At 36.3% G+C, this 26,025-nt stretch overlaps 1 protein-coding gene across 1 annotated transcript in view; it reads left to right on the forward strand.

Moving 5' to 3' along the window:
• Positions 1–26,025, forward strand: part of eEF2 (eukaryotic translation elongation factor 2) — an 86,097-nt gene that overhangs the window by 30,224 nt on the left and 29,848 nt on the right. Inside the window, exons 5-7 of the mRNA XM_090373964.1 lie at positions 5,870–6,103; positions 7,227–7,340; positions 15,976–16,114. Coding sequence (XP_090230090.1) covers positions 5,870–6,103; positions 7,227–7,340; positions 15,976–16,114 — 487 coding nt within the window. The remainder of the gene's footprint in view (positions 1–5,869; positions 6,104–7,226; positions 7,341–15,975; positions 16,115–26,025) is intronic.

Here is a 26,025-nt window from a genome sequence, read left to right on the forward strand (position 1 = left end):
TTTTCCGTTAGTGAAATCTATCATAAACGGACAGTAAACTCTATCTTACTGAATTTGTGATAATACCGACAGCTGGAATTCTGTGGGTTATTATGGTGAAATGTGTTTACACTTCCATTCAATCATATAAAAAATTAATTTGCAGATCTCTTCATTCTTATTTTTAAAGCCTTGTAACTCGTTACTCCGTTCTCACTTGCGCGTATCGTGTTACTTGCAATTTGTGTGTGCTATGTTCTTTGTTATTGATTGCTTATCTTTTTACTGTTTTAAATTTTAACTCCCACCCACAAATGTCAGTGAACAGAAATGTCAACTAGTTCACATGTATATATTACAGTACGTATTAATTATTCCGATTATCACTTATATTCTTCAGATTTTCATGTATCATTTAATTTTTTAATTGGTAAGGTAATAAAGGGTTAATTTGTGCTTAATATATCTTTGCTTTTATAGCCTGTGGATAATATTCCTCCTATTTTTCCTAATTAGAATTGCTGTTTAATATAATTAAAATTCAATTTGCAAATGTGATCACAATGACCAGCGCTTACTACACGTCGTATAGTGAACGGTACTTTACTATGATGAGTTCGTCGTAACGTGATTTGATTGTACAGTGAACCAATTGTAAAGGGGGTTGGGTACATCGTATTTTTAACTATTTACGTGAAACTTCGAATAATTGGAGCAGCCACTTAATCGGGCCAAAATGCACAAGTCCCGATGTGTCCCAAATAACTGGAATGGACTGTATTTGCCATGTAAGCAAACCCCCTACTTTTTTTTGTCTCTTGCATCTTGTGCTTGTATTACAGTATGTAATATCTCCATTGTGGATCAGTCTGCTTTATGCTCTCATTTCAAAGTATGCATTATGACATTTTATTGTGTTGCAAAGTAAGCTGTAAAGAAAAGTGTACAGTAATTTCCTTATTTAATTCAAGATGCCAGAACCCACAGGCATTGGTTATAGTGTGATATTATGTGTACATGGGAGAAGTTTTGATTTATGTAACTGGACCATTCCTTTTTCGCATTTATTACTTTTCTGCAAATTGGTTTCTTTCTAAGCAATGCCTCCATAACCAAGTGCATTTCTATAAGAAATGAAGAAAGCTTACTTTTCGAGAACTCAGTGAATGCAAAATGTAACCTGAGATTTTTTGTCCAATAAAGATTAAATTCTTGAGTTTTAAAAGGGTAAGACAAATGTATAATTGTGTAAAAAAAAAAAAATAGTCAGACCTATGTAGCACCACCCTTGTAAAGTGCCAACTTATGAACTGATCTTTTCCATTAAATATTAGAGGGATCCCTCAGTAAAGCACCACCCCACAACCTGCCATAACTGAATTACTAAATGTAAGATTCTTCGTTGCTGATAAACCAAATTTAATGCCAAACCTGCATACCAGCTTCCTTTTTTATTTATGTGATTTAGTGTGCAAGTGATATTTTTTAAACCATAAATCATTTTTCACCCTGAAAATAAGAAAGTGGACTTAATTTCCCACCACTCTGTGCACCATTTACATGTTTTTAAGCACTATTTCTCATGCTATGAGACCAGGGGTTTTAATACAAAAGAAAGAACATTTTACTTTGTACTTCAAGTGCCTTCCTGCGTTTGTAACAAGTGTTTTTTTTTTTTTTTTTTTTTGAACATTATTATTGAATGTAATTTTGGTATTATCACTACTAAATATTGATTTTAGAGAGTAACTTTTTTCCTTTAAAGTTAATTCAGGAGTACTGATCTTCTCAAAATGAGTAAGAGGACAGTGTTGAATGTGACTAAAAAGAAAGGCATGCAGTTACAATGAAAAATACCCTGGTAACAGCCTCTATGCTCAAGTTTTTATAGTAAACAGTCATCTGTAATTTCTAAATTGCTGATATCATGAGACTCGGCTTCATTTGCACAGCCTCTTCTCAGCGTGAAGGGTCTTTCTTCAGTAAAGACAGATGCAAAAGTACCTGTTCAATTCATCTGTGCATCAGCTGTGTTGTCTGACTTTCCCACACCCAGTGCACAAGGGTCCAATCTGATTTGCTTTTTTCTGCCTTGTATTCACATGCATGAAATTCCTTTCCCCAAATTCTTTGTTGTCCCTTAGACAAAAGGGTCAATTTGACCCTTTTGTCTTGCTGTCACACTGGAGTTTCTTCCACAGCTTCTCTGGCTTCTTGGGGGAGGGGGAAACCTCCATGTTTCTTACTGCAAAATTGAGGCTAAAATCTGAATTTTTTTTATTTTAACAAATATGAGCCACAACTAATAATAGTTGGGTGTGATTTCACTTAGCCATCTTTAAAAAACCACTCGGGTTTTTCTCCAGTGCAATGAATGTATACATTATGGCTTAGAGATGTGATACCTTCTCAATTTATAAAGCAGTGGAGATTAATAAAAAAACATTTAAATTTATTAAAACTGATATAACTAAAGATTTTATTTTTTATTGTGCATTTTCAACACCTAAATAAATTAAGTCTGCTTCCTTCTCAGTACAAAAGACGAGTGAGAAGCAAGGACAAATACATTAGGCTTTGAAACTTAAAAAACAGATCGATACTAAAACTTTTTACTGTAAGCCGCTTTATATATATGAAAAAAAAAAAGCATTACTGCAAGTTTACATGTACTGTCAAGGTAATTTGTATGCTATGATCCAGTGTGAGGTGTCACAACAGCAAATATTTAATACACTCATAGCAGAAGCACTGGATGAATGTTGTGAGGGGGGAGTTCTGGTTGGGATTAGATATAGGATTTGAGACAGGAGTAAAGGGATTGTTTTACATAACACTCATCACCCCATTATTCCATGTTGTCTTGCTATATGACATCTTTAGTTTATCAGGAGAGAACAGAGAGATGGAATTGTAGTGCTAGAATATTGCATACTGCTCTGTGGAGATAGGGTTAGTGTATGCTTGGGGGCCACTGTTAATACCAATATTTATCTTTTTCTATAGCTTGCATTTTTGGTGAGGGTTTCTAGTTTATTTTTACAGTTATTTTTGTTTAGCTGCTCTTAATAGCTGTTGGGAGGGGTATCTGAGAGAATGGCTTAACAGGAGCAGGGAAGGGGTTAGTGAGGGTTCGCACCCTCTCTCTCACTCATCCCAGTTGCTCCTTCATATGTATCATGTATCATATCTGCATAGTCTCATTATTTATTTTTGGGTGAGGTATAGGAGAGAACAGCTTCCAAAGTAAGAGGGGGGGGGGGGGACATCCTGTGGATCCCAATGCCAGATCTTGTTATCTCAGCAGTTTGATTTTAAGCTGTTTCACAGGAATTGTCAAAGTTCCAAAATGTTTGGTTTTATTCTGAAAAGTTTTGATTTCCAGAAAGTTAAACTAGATCAAAAAAAGTGTTATATAAATCAGCAGAAGAGTTTTTAATCATAATTTTATAAAATTCTCAAGAGAATAATCTTTCAGAGAATATTCTCCACTTGCATCATTATTTTTATCAGATCTGTTACAAGGTTGATACCTTGTAACAGATACCCTTTCACATCTATCAAGATCCTTGATAGATGTGAAAGGGTAAAACAAGCAAACTGTGAGTGCTATTTTTTTTTTTTTTTTTGCTTCAATTTGAATGTTAGTGTCAAAAGGAAACCACTTCTCAGATAAATCTGCAAAGCCTAGTTTAAGGGATTTGACCAAGAAGACCATTATGTAACAAAAATAAATGCACTGTTGTAACACATTCAGTGAATGAAATAGAATTTGATGGTGAAATGAATTCAATCTGAAGGAAAGTTTTTGCTGATACTTTACATTGTACAGCATGCTCTGTAGTGAACTTAGTTTTCCCCCACTAGATGACACTTCAGAGATTCAGCCACTAGACTAGGAATATTACTGAAGGTAGATGATATGGCACTTATTTCGGAGTTTGTGAATGCATGGAAAAACTTTTTTTTTTTGATTTCTTAGAAATCGGACAATAGCTTTCAATGGGTATAAAAGGAACTGTGGTGTAAAATCACTAGCCACTATTACTGTGGTGCTGCTTTTGAAGGGCTTTTATAGTGTAGATGGTGACTTGTAAGTTCTATTAAATAAATTCTGATATCTATTCTGAATTTCAGTGAATGAAACAAATTTCCTATAAGTAGTGGTGAAGAATTACTATAAGCTGTAAAAAATGTTGCAGAAGCTGGCTCGTGCTTTTAGATGTAAAGTGTTTTTTTTTTTTTTTTTTTTTTATTTACAAGGCAATGTATGCTGACACTGGTGTACCGGTCAATTGTTTCAGTGCTAGTTGGCAACTGCATTGGTACTTTTTTTTTTTTTCTTTGAAAAGACCCAATTTACACACAGTAGGGTCAGCATCGCTTGCAGTTATATTTGTTGTCAGAAGTGGATTCTCATAGTAATGTTAAACGTAATTTGAAACATTTTTGCATAAGTGCAAAGTGCACATTCCTTGTAATTATTATCTGATTGGACTGGCGCCTCCGTAGCCAGGTGGGAAGGAGCAGCAGTGTGTAGCACATGCTTCTTGGTTAAACCGTGGTTCGAGCTCATCACCACCAAATACTGAGGATGGATGCGGAAAGGTCAGGGAATGACCACCGCATATCCCAGAGCAATATGGCCTTAGTTGCTAATGCTCCTAAAAAAAAAACCAAATAAATAACTGATTGGACTGTTTAGCTTCAGTTTTATAGATGATTCTTATTCACAATTTCTGCAGTGTGAATTGGCAGACCAGTAAATGTACTTTTGGAAACCCAATTGTGTATGTACTTCCAAGACAGATTACATTCTCATTTTATCTATGCAGAAAAATTGCCATAATTGTTGCTCTGTTCAGCAGATTGATTGTGATGGTTCATAACATTAGCCATTCCAGATCTTCAGACTTTGCCCTCGATAGATTTCCATCTGTATGGGTGTGTGAAATATGAGCAAGAAGTGGAAACAGTGAATGCACTAATTTGCATTTTAGATGCTGGAAGCTCTATGGAGAATTTCCATTGAAGAACACTTATATGCATGATCAAATGAGTTAGAATGTGCAGTAAGCTTAGGGTGATTGTTTAACATTTATTGTATATTTTTGGCAATAATTTTGTATGAGTACTTATTTGCCAATTATTTTAATATTTATGTAATGATAATTCTTAACTGTTGAGAATTGGACCAATATTTGTGACATTTATTACTGAAAATAACTTTGGGAATAAGCTCCATAAGTTTGGAAAAAGTGGTTCTGAATCATTCTGTATGTGATATGTATAAGTACTAGAGAAATTTAAAGTATAATATCTGAAGTTTGAAAGTACTTCTGATGGATTTGGTGTGACTTCTGGGCAAAAAAAAATTTCATTACATAATGTATTTAAAACTGGTCATTTCTTTTAATGACTGGACTTATTTCAAGATGGCAATGTAAGATTACTTCTGAAATCAGAACAGTAAGGTTTAGAATAGTTATGCTTTTTAGGTTAATAAATAATGATAGTTCATAACCGTACTGTTAATATAAAAACTTACTGCAGCCAAATGGATGGTGAAATATTCCTCTTCCCTACAGCAAGAGCCAGTAAAATTAAAAAAATACTGAATGAAATTTATGCAAAGCAAAATGTAAAGTGTTGTGCAAATTTAAAATAGTGGTAACTACTTTAAACTAGAGTATCTGAATTGGTGGTTTAGTAAAATGCATATCTAGTGTCTGTATTTGTTCTGTGAAGGATAGAATATTTCTTTTTTTAATTTTATTTTAAAAATTTTCAGTATTATGGCAAATTATATTAAATATTAGTTTGGTTTACTTTGCTTATTTATATATTTGATCTAAAACTTATGTGGAATTTTTTACTGTTTATATTATAGGTTGATCCAAGTAAAGGAAGTGTTGGTTTTGGATCTGGATTGCATGGTTGGGCTTTTACACTTAAACAGTTTGCTGAAATTTATGCAGAGAAATTCAAAATTGATGTTGAGAAGTTAATGAATCGTCTTTGGGGTGAAAATTTTTATAATCCTCAGCAAAAGAAGTGGTCAAAGAAAGGTGATGAAGGATATAAAAGAGCTTTTTGTATGTTTGTCTTGGATCCTATTTACAAGGTATGTTTTCATTTATTATTAGTATTGGCACACACTCACTCACTTTTTAGTCCTACTACTTCCTGCCTTTTTTATAATTTAAATTGTAATTTTTAAAACAATTTGTGAATTTTTGCCTAATCATAATCTAGTTGACTAATTGGTCATCAAGGGGGCTAGTCTTCAGTCTACTTGCATAAGCACGGCACATGTTTTATCAGCGATGAGGTACAACTCATGCAGTCCTGTCCTAGCTGCAGGAGTGGTAGTGCGTAGCACACGCTTCTCGGTTTAGACTGGGGTTCGAGCCCGTGCCCACCAAATACAGAGGATGCGGGGAAAGGTCAGGGAATAACCACCGCATAGCCCGGAGCAGTATGGCCTTAGTTGCTAATGCTCCTAAAAACCAAACAACAATCCTGGGGGGGGGTTCACTCTCTCTATGAACAGATTTGATATTGCTTCTATTGGAGTTGTAGCCACATTAATGGAAATTGGAAATGATTTTGCTGATATGTGGCCAAATCAGCATTTCCTATGAATAATCTTTGCTTGTAAGCCCAATATACAAACTAGAGGCAAGTAACATGTAACAAGATATTTGCAGTGGCAGGCAAGGGTTTTTTTATTACATTAAATAAAAATATTTGGTGGTGGAAATTAAACAACTGTTGATTATGTGGTTAATTTTGCCTCCATACTTCAGTTTTGTGAATTTTTTTTATTACATTAAATAAAAACATTCAGACATGCTAAAACTTTTTTTTTTGCTACAAAGACTCCATAATTTATTGTAGATTAAAGATCCAGTAATCTGGATTATCAGATTTCAGTTATATAAAGATTTGTTCAAATTATAGGCTAAAAAATTTACTGAATTAAAAAATCAGTAACAGATTTAACCTCTTTGGAAGATTAATAATAAAAAAAAAAACCACTGTACTATTTGTGTGATACTGTAAACTGATGGCCAGTTGGTGCATTAATAGAGTACATTTAACGTGATTAAACCTGAAGCTTATGTGACTTTGTTGCAAAGTTTCATGTATTGTTTGTATATCATTGAGTTTTTTCATTCATAGTTGTTAATTAACAAGCATTTGTCACAAAGCTTAAGTGTAGTAACTGAGTGCATTTATTTCAGATTTTTGATGCAATTATGAACTATAAAAAAGAAGAAACAGCTCGTTTACTAGAGAAATTAAAAATTACTCTGAAAGGTGATGATAAAGAAAAGGATGGGAAAAATCTCTTAAAGGTTTGTTGTTCTAATGGTTACCACTGAATTTTTTTAACTTGTGCTGCTAAATATTTCTTTATTAATAATAGTGTTGTAACTCATGTAAGTATAAGGTTTAAGGGATGAAACATGAACTGAGCAGTTGTGGGGTCAATTTCTCATTGCTTTCGACTTGCCCTGACCATGGGTGATGGAACTGATCACAAGGACACGTCATCTACCTTGTATAATATGCAGCTTAGTTAATGCAAGAGGAGAAATTGGCCCTATTTACACATTCCTTTATTTGTGTGGGAAAAGTGTAAACAGGCATTTTATACCCTTATGCACACTAACATTCAAGGAATTTTGAAATGCCATGCCATGATTTTTTAAATATGGATCTACTGAATCCATCAATGTGGGTTTCAGAGCTGCCATTAGGCAGTTTTGCTCATGTTTAGCAAAAAGTAAAACTTATGCTGAGTATTTGACTTGTGTGATTTGAGTTTGTTTGAGAATGAGCTGCAGCATCATCTAGTTCCTGATTTGTGTTCTTGTATACTTGTCTAGTTTACTAAAATTCATTAGATTCATTTTTCTAATAAGTGCTCTTAAAACTTTGGAAATGTGCAGCTTTTCTGCTGATTAATTAATTTAATTTAATTTTATTTTTTTTTGTGAACCTGGTGTGTCCAAGTGTATCTGGTGTTGAGACACCTACTCCGAATCAAAATTTTATGTTTCACATGTAGAAGTTCAAAGTAGTTCAGCTTTTCAGATGAATGATATTTGTTCTATATGTTGGAATCTGGGAAAATCCTTAGATCGCAGGGTACGAGGTAGAGGGTTGTAATTAATGGTTACTCTTCAGATTGTTCCATTGTAGGAAGTGGAGTTCCCCTAGGGTTGATACTGAACTGTTGTTGTTTTTGATTTTCTTAAATGATATTGAACAGATAGAGGGGGGTGATATCTTATCAAGATCAGTAGAGTATTAATAATCAGGGCTAAGCAGTGCTTCTTCGGGGTGGGTTTAGAAGCGTTGAGAAAGGTGGCACCTGAGTTTTGGGAGCAAAATGTACAATGTCTTGCACTTTGGGAATATCAACTCCAAAAAACTTACTCACTTGGTGGGGTTGAATTAAAAACTGTAGAAGAATGGGATTTGGGAGTTATGATATGATCAGATATGAAGTTCTTTGAGCAGTGTAGACATGCAGAAGTAAGACCCAAGGTGTCTTACTTCTGTTATTAACAATTTATCATACATTTGCTTGCAGAGATGGATGTTATCTTACCATATGAGTAAATTAAGATTGCACTTAGGATACTTCATGTATGAACACAACACCTAAAGAACCATTTCAAGCTTCTTGAAAGGATCCAAAGACAGGCAGCATGCCTAGTGAGATTGGCAAAGGGATACTTGTATGAGGAATGACTTTGAATATGTAGGCTACAGTGTTTGGTAACTAGGCAACCTTCAAGATCGTTGAGGGTATAAAGCTCTGCTAAAAGTAAAATGAATAAAGGTGACGCTTTCACTGATGTAAGAGATTCGAGAAAACCATAAATCAAATTACAAGGGAAGAGCTGTTTAGACAGGATTGCAGGAAGTTTTCTTTTAGCCAGGGAATTGTTGATTAGTGGAACAAGTTACCTCCTTGGGTAGTTGAGGCTGATAGATTAGGGTATTATGGGTATCTGCTGGATAATTGGATAGGTACCATATATGAGGAAGGAATAATAGGTGGTTTTTATTGCTATATATTTTTTTGGTGCAGCAAAACCTGTAGGCTTCCTTACACCATATGGCTCAAACAAAACTACTATTTATGCCATTGCCACAATAGTAGATGGTGAATAGCACTAGTCCATTTCTCAGCAGTCTGTGGAATATAAAGTCATTGAAATAAACAACAAAACAACAAAAGCACATGTGAAAAACTGTCTTTTGTTGTCAGATTATTGGTTGAAGTTTGAGAACACTGAGCACTCACATGGCATCATCTGCTGGTGTTAGTAGGAAACAATTTAAGGTGGTGGTGGTGCATCATGGTAGAGATGCATTTGTTTAATGCAGAAAGAATAAAATCTTTATCACAGATTGTTGGCTCAGTATGGTAAAATGTACATGAGTCAGGAGCAAATCTACATTGTGTGAATAAATTTAAGAATAGCATTCATGATGTGGTTGCCCCCGGTCAAGGGCAAGCACACTGTTTGTGACACCAGAAATCATAATGGCAGTGTAAGAATTTGTACAAGGAAACTGTCACATTACCATTGAAGAAATTGCCATGGCATTCAAGGTTGGTTTTGGTTTTGCATACTATTGTTAACAAGTTGTACTTTTAAAGAGTGTGCTTGATAGTTTGCTTAATGTGTGTTCAGTGCTCCTTGGATGGTATGATCAAAAGGAAAATGCCTTCTTAAAACACCTAATGAATCTTGAGTATAATATTACATACCAGAAAGCAGATATGCAAATTCAGAGTGGTGCCATATAGGCTCCCCTCAGTTGAAGTCTGTATCCAGGTGTTACTTGGAAAATTTACCCATAGTATTAAGTAAAGTGTGTTAGTTTGATGGCACCAGGTGTTTCCCCCAACTCCATGTTGTATTCTTTGTGAGTGACATAGAACTCTGTGGATGCCAAAGATTTAAAAGGTGGGGAGTAGTCTGTGTAGCTTTGTTCTGTTGTTTCTCTGATAGGGATCCCAATAGGGGCCATTGGGCCTCTATTGGGACCCACCGTTGCCCACACTTTACCACGAGGAGGCAGGTCAGGCACCCAGTAGATTATTTAAGTACTCTGGCAAGCTCTGCCACCTTATTTCCAAGGATTTCAGTTGTAAGGCCTAGAAGGTGGGGGAGGTACACTAGAATTTGGCCAAAAGAGATTTGCAAGAAAGCAGTAGAATTTAGATTTAAACGTTGCTTAGAATTTGGTGGCATTAAGGGTTGTACTCGGCTGGTTTAGTGAGAGGGGGAGACTAAAGATGGGGGGAACAGAATGATAAGGACGATAGAGTATGCATCCCCAAAGAGGTCAGTGGAGACGGCCCCACCAGGCGAATTATGGGGGGAGGCAGGGAGGAGAGGAGACAGACCTGTCTCCTCCCTCCCCTGCCTGGGGTGGAGTTTTAAAGGGAACTGGGTTAGAGTACACAGTTCAGATTGCCAATGGCGTGTTGGCAGCAAAGCCACAGAATGTCTTGGTGGTGGTTTTCATGTCAAAGTAGTGTTGAATCTGGTAGGAAGGTCAGCTGCCCACCAGGCGAAGGGGTCGGAGTGACACATTTACTTCATACATAGGTGCCTCCGTAGCCGGGTGGGCAGGAGCAGCAGTGCGTAGCACGCACTTCTTGATTAGACTGGGGTTCGAGCCCATGACCACCAAATACAGAGGGTGTGGAAAGGTCAGGGAATGACCACCGCATATCCCCGGAGCAATATGGCCTTAGTTGCTAATGCTCCTAAAAACCAAATAACAAACAACAACAAACTTCATTCATAATCTGCATTCTATTTTTTTATACTTTTTTCTTATTGTGTGTGTGTGTTTTAAAGGTAGCAACAGTTTAAAATATTATTAATACTAGAAATAATGGTTTATGGACTTGGGACACTTCTATATGCAGAAAGTACCCAACAACCATAATTTCTACATAAGTTAGTAGTTGAGGGGTAATGTGCTAATGTTACTTGACTGATAACGCTGGTTATGGAGAACAAAGGGTGAACAGAACTGTTCACCCTTTGTGATTGCAATCATGGTGAATAATGCCAGGAGCTAAGATAATGGAAAGTAATAATAAGCATAACAGTGCTGTTCGTCCTGTGATTTCAGCACCGTTTTCTAGGGCCAGCTGCTGAAATCAAAGGAGGAAACGGCAATAAGTGGGTATAGCCTCTGTTTCTGACATGAAATACAGCCCCACATTGGTATATTAGGAAGTAGGTAATGTTTGTTTAAATCAGTTAAAATTAGTGTTAATAAATGGTTTAGGTCAGTTAAAATAATTTGTTTAACTTTAATATTGATAATGCAGCATTCTATTTCATGGCTAACCTGACAGAGGCTGGAAGTAAAGAATAACAAGAATATTAAAAAAAAAAAAAAAAAAAAAACCAGCTGGCCCTAAAAAAAAGGTGCTGAAATCACAGGACAAACAGCACTAAGTTATGCTTATTATTTCTTATTTCTCATTATTACTTCCCATTATCTTAGCTCCTGGCATTGTTCACCGTGATTGCAATCAGTTCCGTTCGCCCTTTGTTCTCCATAACCAGTGTTACCAATCAAGTAACGTTAGCACATTACCCTTCACGACTACTAACTTATATATATTATACATACATATATACAGTAAACCCCCGCTATTTGCGGGGGTTACGTTCCTGAGAAATTTCGCGAATACTGAGTTATGGCTCCCATAATAATAAAGGGGTTCCGTTCCAAAGTATGAAATATATAAGGAAAAACTAGTCTAAAATTTTGTCTGTGTATATATATTATATGTACCTTCATAATATGACTATGTACATCGACAGTACATAGTGAAATGCAAGCATATGGCATCGAAATGAAAATAAGAAACAATTTAATAATAAATGTAATATTTATTAGAAATTTCAAACAAATCTTTCAAACCAGTGCCTTTGCTTGCTAGCAAAAAAACATCCCACCGGTGCTATCACCAGTTTCGCTAAAGTGTTGATAAAGGAGTTTTGCCTTTTCGTGAATGATGAGTGAACTTAATGGAATTTTATTGAGTTCGGTCTTCTATCCACAGATTTAAAGCTTTTTTCATTTTTTTCTAATTTAACATCATGAGTTACAGAGCAAATTTTTGAAGCAATTAGCGCGTTTTCACGGACACTACGATGGATTTTTTCTTCCGATTTTTTTGATTGATCGTACCGTTGACTCATTGATTTTATAATGTTTTGCCACTGAGGAGACACTTTCACCATTAGAAATTTTATCTAATAATTCAATTTTATTCGCTAATGTCATCACCTTCTTTGATATTTTCACATTTCTCTTTTTATTCGTAGCCATATTTTTGTAGGGGTTAGAAAGAACTTGTCCACAATGAAGTCACTTTCTTCCGTTAACACACTCAAAAAAGTGTTTTACACCGTAAAACGGTAGATTTATCATTTTTGTAAGCATATCAATTTATAAATTGATAAATTTATTCAATTTATAAACAAATTAAAAGCAAACAACTAAACCTTCCATGACAAACGCATAACACATACTGAACAAGGATTAGCGAGAAACATTCACGCTTGTGATTTTGTCACCCCTCTCCCCCCACCCACTGAGTGCTGTTTTGACCGGGAAAGATAATTTTAGTCATGCCCGTGTCTTTTATGGTGGAAAATATTCACGGCGCTTTAAAATTCACATTTTTTTAGGTTTCATTTTATATTAAATCGGCAATTGCGATTAGCGGGGGTTTACTGTATAAAACATTTAAGAATAGTAGAAAAAAGTAAATCAATCAAATAATAATACTATCAGGGACTTAAGAAAATGCAAAAAAAAAAATTATCGCTTTTTACCGACAATCTAGATGGCTTCAGCTGGGGCCAACCACCCAGACTGAAGGCAAAAAAACGACAGGAGGTTCTCTGTTTCTGTAATGTTCAATATATGCTAAGTAATTTAAATCTAAAACAAATATAAACCAGTATAGGCCAATATTTGGTTTAGATTTAAATTACTTAGCATATATTGATCATTACAGAAACAGAGAACCTCTTGTCGTTTTTTGCCTTCAGTCTGGGTTGGCCCCAGTTGAAATCATCTAGATTGTCGGTAAAAAGTGAATTTTTTTTTTTTTTTTTTTTGCGTTTTCTTAAGTCCCTGATGGTATTATTTGATTGATTTACTTTTTCTATTATTCTTAATATTTTATAGACATTATGGATGTATTGCATGATTGCTTGCAACTGCATTGACCCATAAATATTAGTTACAGTTACTGTCGTTTTAACTTTATTTTCTTTTTTATCACTAATATAATTATAAATATATATTATATATTTTTTTTTCTTCTCACCCACACATCTTTTTCTCATACACCAGGGGGGGGATGCAATGATGTGTAGTGTAAATTTAAATACTAGTTAAAACTAGGGTTAGTGTGTACTTAACTGTAGCATTTATGGACTGCTGACAGACAATTTTTAAGTGGAAGCATGGTTTTCTGCTTAAAGTAAGTTCTATTTAAGAATCTCAAAAAAAATTATCTACAAATGGAAAAAATGTGTAGCTCTAGATGGTAACTATATAGAGAAGTATGAAATTGCCAGCCAAGTTTCAAGTCGGAAACATTTCTAGGTGGGGGTAAATGCTTATTTACCACCACCACCCCATTTGTAAGTGTTGTAGTTCTCAACTTTATTTCAAGTTACTCTGTTGATGCACTTTGAATAAGTGCTACTTACCCAAGTTGTATAGTTAACTACCCTGACACACCCTTTAAAGTTATTTAAGCTAGCTTCCCTGGCATTAGCTACCCACTCATTTGAAATGTTTCTGCTCTCAGAACATCTTGCCAATATGCTCTGTTGCAGTAACAAACAAGAACTCTTGAGGTATGTGCAAGCATTATTAGTTTGACCAATATTATCAAATAAACATGTATCTATATTACCCCTGTCCCTCCCCCCCCTCCCTCCAAAAAAAATCTAGTAACAAATCGTCAGATCATGTATGCTTAATGTCATATTACCCTTGTTTCCCCCCCTCTTAACCTCAATAAAACTGGCAAAAACTCGTGCACCACCTTTGTTTAAATGTATCCCGTCTCTACAAAAGATTCCACATGAATAATATTCTCTTTACCTTCCCCCCATAAAAAGTTGCGTGATGTGTAAGGTACTTCATTGTGAAGGGATTCACAATGAGATGTATAATGATGCTTTCTATGTGAACTTGTGCTTTTAATATATAGTAGTTTGCTATATGTTACAGTATTAGCAGCATGTTGTTTCCGAACATTATCACTGTTTGTTGTGGCTGTGCTATATAGGAGAGATTGCTCAGTCTTAAGTACTTGGGTGCAGTTCACCACTTGTACACTGTTTTTGAAAATATACCATTCTCAAGTTATATGTTAGTCTTTGATTATAATCAGTTTTAAGCCTTCTTTCTCCAAAAATTAGTTTACATGTTTTATCTTTGCTTCACCTTTTTACTAACTTCTGTAGGTGTGCCACCTTGTGGAATGACTGAAAATAAATCCACATATTTGTTTGCATTTATATAGCTTCTGTATAAAATTTGAAGAATCCCCTTCATAGTTTACTTGTTTTTTGCCCTAGGCATAAAAATACCAACTTGGTGTGTCAGATTTTAAATTGCTGATTCCATTAAGCAATAGGAATTTTTAAAAAAAAATTCTCATTGTTAATAGATGGCTTACTCATTTGGTTTGGGGGTGGGATTTCACCTGAAAGACAGTTAGTTGCTGGTTGTGGAGTTAAAAGTTGGTCAGAAATAGAGATTGAGCAACAGTCCATTTTAAGAAAAATAAATTGAACTAACAGATGAAAGCAATGGTAAGACCATATTACAAATGAAGAAATAAGAAAAAAAATATCCAATCAAAGGTAAGTAAAACTTAAGATAGTGTGGAAAGGATGTGGGGAACTGAGGTTATAGTTAAACAGATTGAAAGCAAAAAAAAAAAAAAAAAATTTACAGGCCTGAAGGTAGGCCTAGAAAATGTGAATTGGTGGTATTGAGCAAGCATTAGGACTTTCAGCTAGAGCTAAAGATTTAATAAGAAAACAGTGAATGGAAGGTGAGCAGGTTAGGACTGATTTGCATTATTGCAATAACTTGGTTATAAACCCATTGGTTATAAGGGATTTGGATGGTAATGACTCTACATAATGTGTGAAGTAACAGTAATTAAAAGAAAAGTTTCTGTCATCACCTTTCCAGCCAACAGAACTTTGTCTTCTTTGGAGGCAATGAATTGTTTTTTTGGACTGCTGCTTTGATTAGCTGGTAGTGGTGGAGTTATACCTTGTCCAAACAAATCTTGCCAAAAAAATTTTCTGATCTGCTTCATAATGCCCTGCTCAATTCTGAAGAACTATTGTACAATAGTACTAGTTTGATCAGGTATCAAAACCATGGACATATTAATCTTGGCACCCATTCATACAAGATGCTAATAGCCTGCACCATTTCCTGCATTGATAATTGCTGGTTTGGTATTACATCAGGTTTTTTTTTTGCTTGCAAGTTAGCCCCCTGCTTAGTCCTCAGATGTTTTCATTTGAATTGTATTGCCCATTTCTTCAACAATGGCATGTGCAGCAGATGTACCCAAAGTACCACATAATAGTGGATTTCTTTAGCAGAATGTGGGTATTCTGCTTAAATTTTTTTGCTAAAAAATCGCCAATTAAACCTAGTCCAGCCAAAGCTCCCCAGGTTTGTATCCTATCAGTGAAAGTTTTTCAGTGGAGCCTAAGATTGGCTTTTCCACAGAGGAAAAATCATCTCATGAAACAAACATGCTCCTTAAATTGCCATTCTGTTGATTAAAAACAATTTCATTCATGATTTATTTTTTATGATTTGAATATTTCATTTATCAATGTTGCACAGATATGATTTGTAGTTTTATTTTTATAGGTAGTTATGCGAAACTGGTTACCAGCTGGTGATGCTCTACTTCAGATGATAACTATACATTTGCCATCTCCAGTCACGGCGCAGAAATACCGTATGGAAATCTTATACGAAGGACCACATGATGATGAAGCTGCTATAGGTATGCAGGAATTGGTGATATTAATATTCTTATAACTAATTGTGTTTATTTGCACCTTGTAGGCAATAGCAAAATCTGAATATTTAAGGTTAAAGGTGGTGTGAGTATACACTCGTGGACCAAAATATTACTACCTACGTGATAGCATGTTGGGTCTGCTTGCACCTTGCATGGTATGAACTCTAAGACCATGGAAGCTGTCATTAATTCCTGGACAGAAGTATGTCCCAGACTTTGGCAACAAAGTGAGGCACTGGCATCCCACAAATGTTCAATGGGAAATGATGTTGGGGGTATTTGTGCAGCCAGGGGAGCACATTGAGATGCTTGAACATAATCCTCGAATCATTTCTGCATAAGGAGGGCCTTAGGCACTGTGTCACTTCTTGTCAAAAGGGTCTAGTCTTGTGGGTAGACAGTCACCATGTAGGGCAAAACTTGTTCCGAAACAATGCTGAGGTAGGATCTAGTGGTGAGGGTGTGCTTAAGGAGGATTGGGGGAATCCAATTATGTTCGTGAAAACATCCCAACTGTGATACCACTGCCTGTGGGTGCCAGCAGCATGGTGCGAGTGTGCACCCCTTTGGATGTTCGAAGTAATAAACAATTTTTAATATTCTCATTAATTTATTGAAACATTCAAACAATACAAATTCTACAAAAAAACAGAATTAGACCCTGTTAATTTTTGTCATTATCTTTTTAAAAAATTGCAATCTTCTCTGCGAATATAGTTTGATATCATTGCATTCATAAAATCTTCATTGCCTATGACAATTTTACACCTCTTTCTTTTTCACTCTGCCCGAATGTGCTCACAGTCTGCTCAGTACTTTCGTCCACGATCATGAAATGTTGATTCTGCTGTACACTTAAATCATACTTGACTTAAGATATCACATGTATTTGAAAATTTGTTGAACAAACCATTTATTCACATGTACACCACCTTCAGTCTGTGTGGGTAGCACAGTGGTATTGTCACTGTCCTCCTTACACAGAGTAGGAAAGGTCCAGGTTTGGACCCAAGTGGTTTCCAAACTGTGCTTCCCGCATCCATTGGGATCAATCCTTGAAGCACAGTTTTGGAACCACTGGTCTAAACCTTAGTGCTGGGTACTTGATGTCAATCCTGGTGAGGTAACAATGTTATCTATGATTGAAAACCTAATGCAGTAATGCATCCCAATTTTATTTGATAAGCAGCTGTTTATTTAGGCTTTGTTCTTGTTTGTACTCCGGCATGACCACCAGGTCAGGCGAGTTTACAATAAATCAATCAATACGGATGTTAATCGTTTCTATCTGGTTTTGACTTAAAGACCTTCTGGAAAATCTTGTGATCTTATTTTTGCAGTTACTGGGTATGGTCTTTCACCCGTTGCTTTCTTCTTTGTATATTAATGATCTCAGACTGGAAATCCTGTATGTAATTTGTTTGATGCTGCATTACTTTCTTGTCAGCAAACTGTTTATCTCTGCACGAACAGCAACAACTTAGATCTGCCATTGGTTCATTAAATGTTCCTTCTGAAACCTAATCCTGTTTCATTTCTTGGAGAGGGGATATCTGCTTGCCTTCAGCAACACTCAGAACAAGTTTTACCCTGACTTTCTTTATGGCATGAAAACATCACAAAAATATTATTTCTCTGCATTGAAGAAAGTAACTCTTCTCGGTTTCTTGGTGTTTGTATTCTTCTGAACAGCTGTTTAACTCTGTAAAAATCACAAACCTACCTTAGAACACCACTACCAATATCTTCCTAAGGAACATATTGGTAGTGGTGTTCCAAAAATTGTGGACTTAATGACTTCACAAACTCGCTCTATTCCTTGTCACGCAATTATATTTCTGTTTTATATACAGCATGGTTATAATTAGTGTATCGCTTGTGCCACCTGAAATGACAAACCATGAATTACTCAGGGATGAAATTTTAAATAGTATACAAGGAATTTCCATGGTTTACATTTGATCTGAATGTGAATCAGAAACAGGTAAGATGGAATGGCATTTTGTGACAAACTACAAAATTTGATGGTAATTGTCATTTGAACTCTGGAACAAATGTATGATTTAAAATTGCAGTAAGTGTCTGCAATTCGGCCCTGGAGGAATTGTGCAAGGCTCAGGGGGGTAAAATTTTTTTTCAGCGTGGTCTGTGCTTGTTAACAGGAGACTGCATCTACAGGGATGGGATACACTTAAATAGAAAGGGTGCAAGAATATTTGCTGATGCTATCGAGGCAGTGTTAGGTGGGTCAGAAAACTGCTAGCTTGGAGGGATTCATAGACTAAAAGGTTAAAATTAGCCGCAGGCAGAGGTGAAGGTGATTCTTGCACAAATTCTATTAGAATAAGTAGCGACCTGGAGCGAGGGGTGCTGGGTGTTTCAGGGACTGATAGCAGTCATCGTGAAACAGGTGGGTATATGGGTTGTGTTAGGGTAACTAGGAATAGGTGCATGTATACCAATGCTAGAAGTATAGTAGATGAATTTGAGGTGTTGGTCAAGACATCAAAGGCGGATATTGTTGGGTTATCAGAGACATGGTGTTCACAGTGATATTTGGAATGCAGAATTGGACTTTGGGGAGTACAATGTGTACAGAAAGGATACAGAATAGGAAAGGAGGTGTTATTGCTGTTAATTAAGAAAAACAAAATCAAAAGAAGTGTGCATCCAGTTGATATAGATGAACAGTGCACTGTTGAGTCAGTTTGGTGTGACATAAGCACTGCGACAGCAAAAATAAGAGTAGGATTGTGTTATAAGCCTAATGACTCGAATGAGTACAATGAACAATCAGAGAAATAGTGGGCTAGTAAATCAGAATGTCTTAAAATGGGTGGTTTTAACTTCCCAGATATTGATGATGTGGGTTGGTCTCTCACACTAGTAAGACTTGTGGATTTATTGGATGATTTTCTGCAGCAGCATGTTCGAGAGGCAACCAGAGAGGGTAATACTCTTGATCTGGTTATCAGCTGTGATCATTCGTGTATTAAGAATTTGCACATAAAGAAACCACTAGGTGGCACTGATCAGTGTACTGATGTGGGATTTACTTGAAGATATAATTACCATCATGGGGTAAAGGAAAGGGTTTTGCTTTGTAAAGGTGAGTACGTGGTCTCAGACAGTTTTAAATTCTGTACAGTGGGATCAACTGACGATGTTACCAACAGTAAATTCTAAGTGGGAGGCATTCAAGGAATTAATCATGGAAGCTACTAAAAGTTTCATACCTATTAAGAAATATTGTTCAAGGTTTAGGCCTAAATGGTTATCAAATGAACTAATGAGGCTCGTGACAGAGAAGAAAAATGCATGGGATACATATAAATTATCAAGCGACTCAGAAGCCTATGGCAGATATAAGCTAGTCTGTGAATCAGGTCACAAAGGAGGTTAGGCAGCCGAAGGCAGATTACAAGAAATCTTTGTCAAAAGATGCTAAGAAAAACAGCAAGGATTTCTTTACTTTTATAAACTCTAAAAGGAAGGGGATGAACCTGATTGGTCCACTTGATACCGATGGTTCGACTGTTGATGATCTGCTCTGATAGCAAACAAACTGAATGAGTATTTTGCATCTACATTCACACATGAGGAGTTATTAAGGTTTGAAAATGGCAGAAGGTTATCAAATTGTAGCAGAGTGTTTAATTTTGTAATAACTGAAAGAAAAATGGAGAAATTGTTGAAGTTAAACATAAGAAAGGCACATGGGTGGATGGGATCTATCCAGTTATATTAAAGGAAGTGGCAAAGCAACTAAGCAAACCCTTAGCCATAATTATGAGAGCATCCTTGGACTCAGGGGAGGTCCCCGCCGACTGGAGATGTACAAATGTGTCCCAATTCACAAAGGGAATCGAAGGGTGACACGACTAATTACAGACCAGTTAGTTTAACTTCTGTTCCGGGTAAAATAGAGTCACTGGTTAAAAGATGCATTGCAGGATAATCTATACAAGACTGCAGCAATAATTCAGACAGCATGGGTTTGTTAACGGAAAGTCTTGTCTGATAAATTTGATAGGATATTATGATGTGGTTACAGAGGAACTGGATGCAAAAAATAATTTTGATATCATATATTTGGATTTCAGTAAAGCTTTTGACACTGTTGCACATGGAAGACTACTGTACAAATTGGAGCAGAATGGTATTAAGGGTAAGTTGCTACAATGGATAAAAGGATGGTCGAGTGGGAGAAGACAGAGGGTGGTAATTAATGGATGCTTCTCTTCGTGGACTAATGTTATTAGTGGAGTCCCACAGGATTCGGTGTTGGGTCCTCTGTTGTTTTGTATTTTTATCAATGATATTGATGAAGGTATATCAGGCTTAGTGTCGAAGTTTGCAGGTGACAAAGGTTGGCAGGGTTGTTAATGGCACTGTGTTACTGCAACAGGATCTAGATAATTTGGGCAGATGGGCTAAGAAGTGGCAACTGAAGTTTAACCTTGACAAATGCAAAGTACTGCACATGAGTAGAAGTAACCCCAGAGAAATGTATCAACTGTGTGGCACTACACTTAAGGTGGTAGAAAATGAAAAAGACCTGGGAGTGATTGTGCAGTCAGATATGAAGTTTTCTGATCAATGCCGACAGGCTGCCAGGGCAGGTCATGGGGTTTTGTGAATGATATATAGGAATTTTTCTACTTGCTTTCTTGCATCACATGCCACTACTATTACTATTACACTAGTAGAAAAGCCCAATAAGCTGGAAACTGCAAATTGTTTTAAGGTCGTGACCTCCAGAAATGTGCTTTAGAAAAATATCACAAAGGCATTCAAAATTGATTCTTATTAAATTAACATATGATAATGATGAAAGTGTAGTGTGTTTTAATTGATCTAAATTGGTAACTAATACAATTTACAGTATAAAAATGACCTTTTAGAGAGAGAGAAATAGCTTAGTTATATAGCGAAAATTTCAACTTCCGATGTCATGGAACGAATAACAAAATCAGTTATTGGGTTCACATTACGATATTTTCACAATACAATGTGGTCTCTGTAGTGGATTAATATTGTAAGGTGTGGTGCACTATGTTGTATATAGCTAAGTGCGTGGTTTGAAATGCTGTATTTGTGAATGTTTAACTTTTTTTTTTTTCCAATTAATATTCATATTTTTGATTTCGTTGATACATGAAGAAAAAACACAGGAACTCGAAGTGGGAACTGCCTGTATTTGCAAAACTTCCTGCTCAGTATGGTTGATATTTATATATATTCTTGTAAAAATGATTGTAAGCTCCTTGCTCCTCTGACTTGTGTGTTCCTGAAATATAAATAGAACACAATTTTCAAAATTTCATCTTTTGGTTAAAAGAAATATCACTTTGTCAAGGAGAATGCTATTTGCTTTTTAGTTACTTTTTTGTGGTTACTCTTAAGTAGGATTTCAAGTTTGTAACAAATATGGTAATTGCAAATTTCACAGAAATAATTAGCAAAAATTGAAGGATGTGACATCAGGAGATTACTAATTTGTATGGAACTGGAAAAATTCTGGTATCCGAGACAATCTTATTGCTTCAAGTGAATAGGGTAATTCTGGCTGCAACAGAATGGTCTGTTAGAATTTCTTATTACTGTTAATAATTTGATTTTCTTTTTTTTTTTTTTTTGTTTGATATTGCATTCAAAGAAAGTCAGGTTGACAGAGGAAGGTGTTCAGATTCTTACGTGAATCATTTGTACTTTGGTTGAAAATTTGAAAAAATTATTGGTTAAAAATTAAAAAAAAAACATTTTATATTAGTGTAGATTTTAGTTCTCCTTCGGTATTAATTTCTTTTTTTTTTTTTGAGCATGCTTCTCTTAGCCATGCAGTGTATTAGTAGAGGCATACGATGCAAGAAAGCAAGCTTATGCACCATCAGCCAAAAAAAAACTCCGGTTTCACCCCTCCTTTTGTTCCAAATACCTGTCCAGCTCAGCCTTAAATTTATTTAGGCTATCAACTTCCACAACAAAAGATGGCAGTCTGTTCCACCAATCAACTACCCGCTGGCTAAAGGCAAACTTCCACATGTCTATCCTACATCTGACTTTTCTCAGTTTGAATTTATGCCTGCTCAGGTGATTATTCGGAGCAGGAGGAAGAATTCTGCCAGCATTGAGCATGCTCAAACCATTCAAGCTTTATACACCTCAATCGGATCACCTTGCAGGATGCCTAGTCTCCAAACATTATAATTTGCAAAACTTAATCCTTTCTTCGTAAGAGCAACCCTTTGTTCCATTCATTAAACTTGTTGCCCTTCTCTGTACTTGTCCCAACAGCTCTACATCCTTCTTAAAATGAGGCCACTAGACATGTATACAGTCTGTTGGCCTTATACAAGAGGATAATCAGCTCCTTATCTCTGCTAGAAAAATTCCTTGCTATATTTGCAGACAGTCTGCACTGCTCAGAAAACTTCATATCTGCCTGCACAATTATTCCTAGATCCTCATTCTCTACCACTGTCAGTGTAGTACCACAGTTGATACATTACTCTGGGGTTACTGCTTCCCATACGTAGTACTGTTAAACTTCATTTGCCACCTCTCAGCCCATCTACTCAAATTTTCTAGATCCTGTTGCAGCAGTGTACTGTCATTGATGTTATTAACAACCTTGCCAACCTTCGTATCATTTGCAAACTTGGACATTAAGCCTGATATACCATCATCAATATCATTTATAAATACAGAATACAACAATGAACCCTGAGGGACTCCACTAATAACATTAGGCCACAAAGAGCAGTGTCTGTTGATTACCACTCTGTCTTCTCCCACTTAACAATCCCTTTATCCATAGCAGCAATTTTCCTCCAGTGCCCCACTGCTCAGATTTGTGCAGCAGTCTTCCATGTGCAACAGTATCAAAAGCCTTTCTAAGATCCAAATTTATGATATCAAAGTTATTCCCTGCATCCAGTTCTTTAGACCACATCGGTGTCCAATCAAATTGGTCAGGCAAGACTTCCCCCTAACAAAACCATGCTGTGTCTGAGCTATAACTGAAGTCTTGTCTAGATGATCCTGCAGTGCTTCATTAACCAGTGCCTCCATTAATTTCTTTGTAAAAGAAGTTAAACTAACTGGCCTATAATTACTTGTCACCCTTTGATCCTCCTTTGTGAATTGGGGACACATTTGCACATCTCCAGTCTGTGGATGAGTCAAAGGATGCTCTCATAATTATGGCTAAGGGTTTGCTTAGTTGCTTTGCCACCTCCTTAAAGTGGCTTATGTTTATCTTCAATTTCTCCTCCACTTTCCTCTCAGTTATTACAAAATCATCTAGCTCACTGTCAGTTTAATTCATCTGGCATTCCCATCCCTGAATAACTCATGTTTGAGTGTAAATGTAAAAAACTCATTTAGTTTGTTAGCCACTTGAGCAGGATCATTAACAGTTGAACCATTGAGCCTATCATAGGCTTCCATGTCACCCATTAATTTGTATCCCATGCATTTCTTTTCTACCACGTCTCATTAGTTCATCTGAATCCATTTAGGCCTAAACCTTGAAATATTTCTTAGTTTGGTATGTAAAGCCTAGTAGCTTCCAAGATAAATTCTTTGAATGCTTCCCATTTTGAATTTGCTGTTGGTAACATCAGTTGGTCCCACTGTATAGAATTTAAATACTGCCTCAGACCTCTGTTGCCTTTACAAAAGCAAAAACTCTTCCCTTTACCCCTAATGGTAGTTACCTCTTTGAGTAAATCCCACTTGAGCACACTAATCACTGCTGCCTAGTGGTTCCTTTATCTGCAGATTCTTAATGCATGAAGAATCACTACTGATTATCAGATTAAGAGTATTACTCCCTCTAATTGGATGATTGTTTTCTACATCAGCAAACGTGCTGATGTAGAAAACAATCATCCAATAAATCTGCAAAAGCCTTGCTAGTGTGTGAGTGACCAACCCACAAATTCCAGTCAATATCTGGGAAATTAAAATTCCCCATTATAAGACTGATTTACTTGCCCACTATTTCCCTGTACAGTTGATTATACTCATCAGTCATTAGGCCTATAACACACTCCTCTCAATTTTGATTTCCCAGTGCTTGTCACACCAAACTGACTCTACACTGCACTGTGTGGTGATGTCGACTGGCTCTACCTCCTTGGATATTTTCTTAACTAATAGCATAACCCCCTCTCCCTTCGTATCCTGTCTATCCTTCCTGTACACATTGTACTCACCAAATTCCAGTTCTGCATTCCTTGGATCTCTGACACAACGTCTCTGATATCCCAACATTATTTGCCTTTGATGTTTTGACGAACACCTCAAATTCATCAAATTTATTTACCAAACTCCTAGCATTGGTGTACACGCAAGTATACATGCACAGTTCCTATTCTTAGCTACCCTAACACAACCCATGTGTTTACTTGTACCGCAGTGACTCCCGGCAGTCTGCGAAATCCCCTGCATCTTGTTTTCCAAGCCGCTGCTCATTCCAATAGAAGCAGTGGAAGAATAATTTTCACCTCTGCCAGCGGCTACTATTAATCTATTAGTCTGTGTATCTCCCCCCCCCCTAATCTAGCAGCTTTCCTACCCACCTAACACTGCCTCAATAGCATCAGGAAATATTCTTGCACCCTTTCTATTTAAGTGTATCCCATCGCTGTAGAAGCAGTCTCTCCTGTTAACAAGCATGGACCCGGCTGAGAAAAATTCTACCCTTTGTGCAAGGTTCAATCTCTCTAATGCTGAATTGATCCACGAGGCTCTCGTGTATCTCTCCTATCGTGTTTGGGCAGAATTGCAGACACTTTCAAATTTCATAGTTTTTTTTTTTCCAACAGTGACCTGTACTTGTTAAGTAATACTGCCGGTCTCCTTGTTTTAATATCATTAATGCCAATGTGTACAACATCACCTTTTGTGCCCTTGGAAGATGATATCTGCTGTACGTCATCAACCTTTACCCCTGGCAGACATAACCTCGTCCTGTTCCACCTATCCTTTTTATACAGTATGTTCCCTGTTTCCCTGACAGTAGTCACCGACAACTATGAGTTCCTGTAGGACCAGTGCATTCTGCCTTGGGGGTTGCTGCCGTGTTGCATTATGTTCAAGCTCTGGCATTGATGTGGGCAGCTGTGAGAGCTTGATGGACCCTCATTCATCCACCCTGTCCTTCGAGCTCTTGTATAGGCCCATAACAATGCTGAATTGCCACCTGATTTTCTCACACTCCTGACATTGCACACCCACACACATTTTCCTTGGCAATATAATGTCCTGTTTGCTCCACAAACATCAAACAAGCAGTGCATTTTAAAAGGTTGCGATTCAGAGGGCAACTGCCTGCCCTCAGTTCTCCCCTGAGCCACAGCACTCCCATTAGCTCCAGCCTTTTGCTTTGCTGCTCTGGTCTGAGTCATGATTTTGATTCAATTTCAGAACAAAGTTATAACCCTTAAACTTGTATATATTTTTATTTATTTTATTACTTTTTTTTTTTTTTTTTTTTTTTCAGTATAGAGTATCTCTGAGTTTCGTTTTATAACTTCTGTATCATTGTGTATTAATGTTACGTTTGTAAAATAAGTCATATGTATTTAGTTAAAAAGTACAATATAACTGATAATGAAGTTTAACTAGATTAATAAATTAATGATTAATCGATAATACTATATACTTTACTAAGCCAACGCTGTCTAGTACGTGATATAACATTGTATTGTATAACAATGGCGGCAAGTTATGAATGGTAAATCTATGGACACTAAGTATTAATTAACTTCCAAAATCTTGCTATCTGAATTCAGAATAAACCAAGGATCTTCACTAGGTCTATAAGTCACTTATAGTTTAAAATAATTTAATATAACAATTAAGTCAGTAAAGTGGCTAAATAT

The sequence above is a fragment of the Mastigoproctus giganteus genome, chromosome 5, assembly GCF_048544385.1.
Source record: "Mastigoproctus giganteus isolate SK-2022 chromosome 5, ASM4854438v1, whole genome shotgun sequence".
Classification (NCBI taxonomy): Eukaryota; Metazoa; Arthropoda; class Arachnida; order Uropygi; family Thelyphonidae; genus Mastigoproctus; species Mastigoproctus giganteus.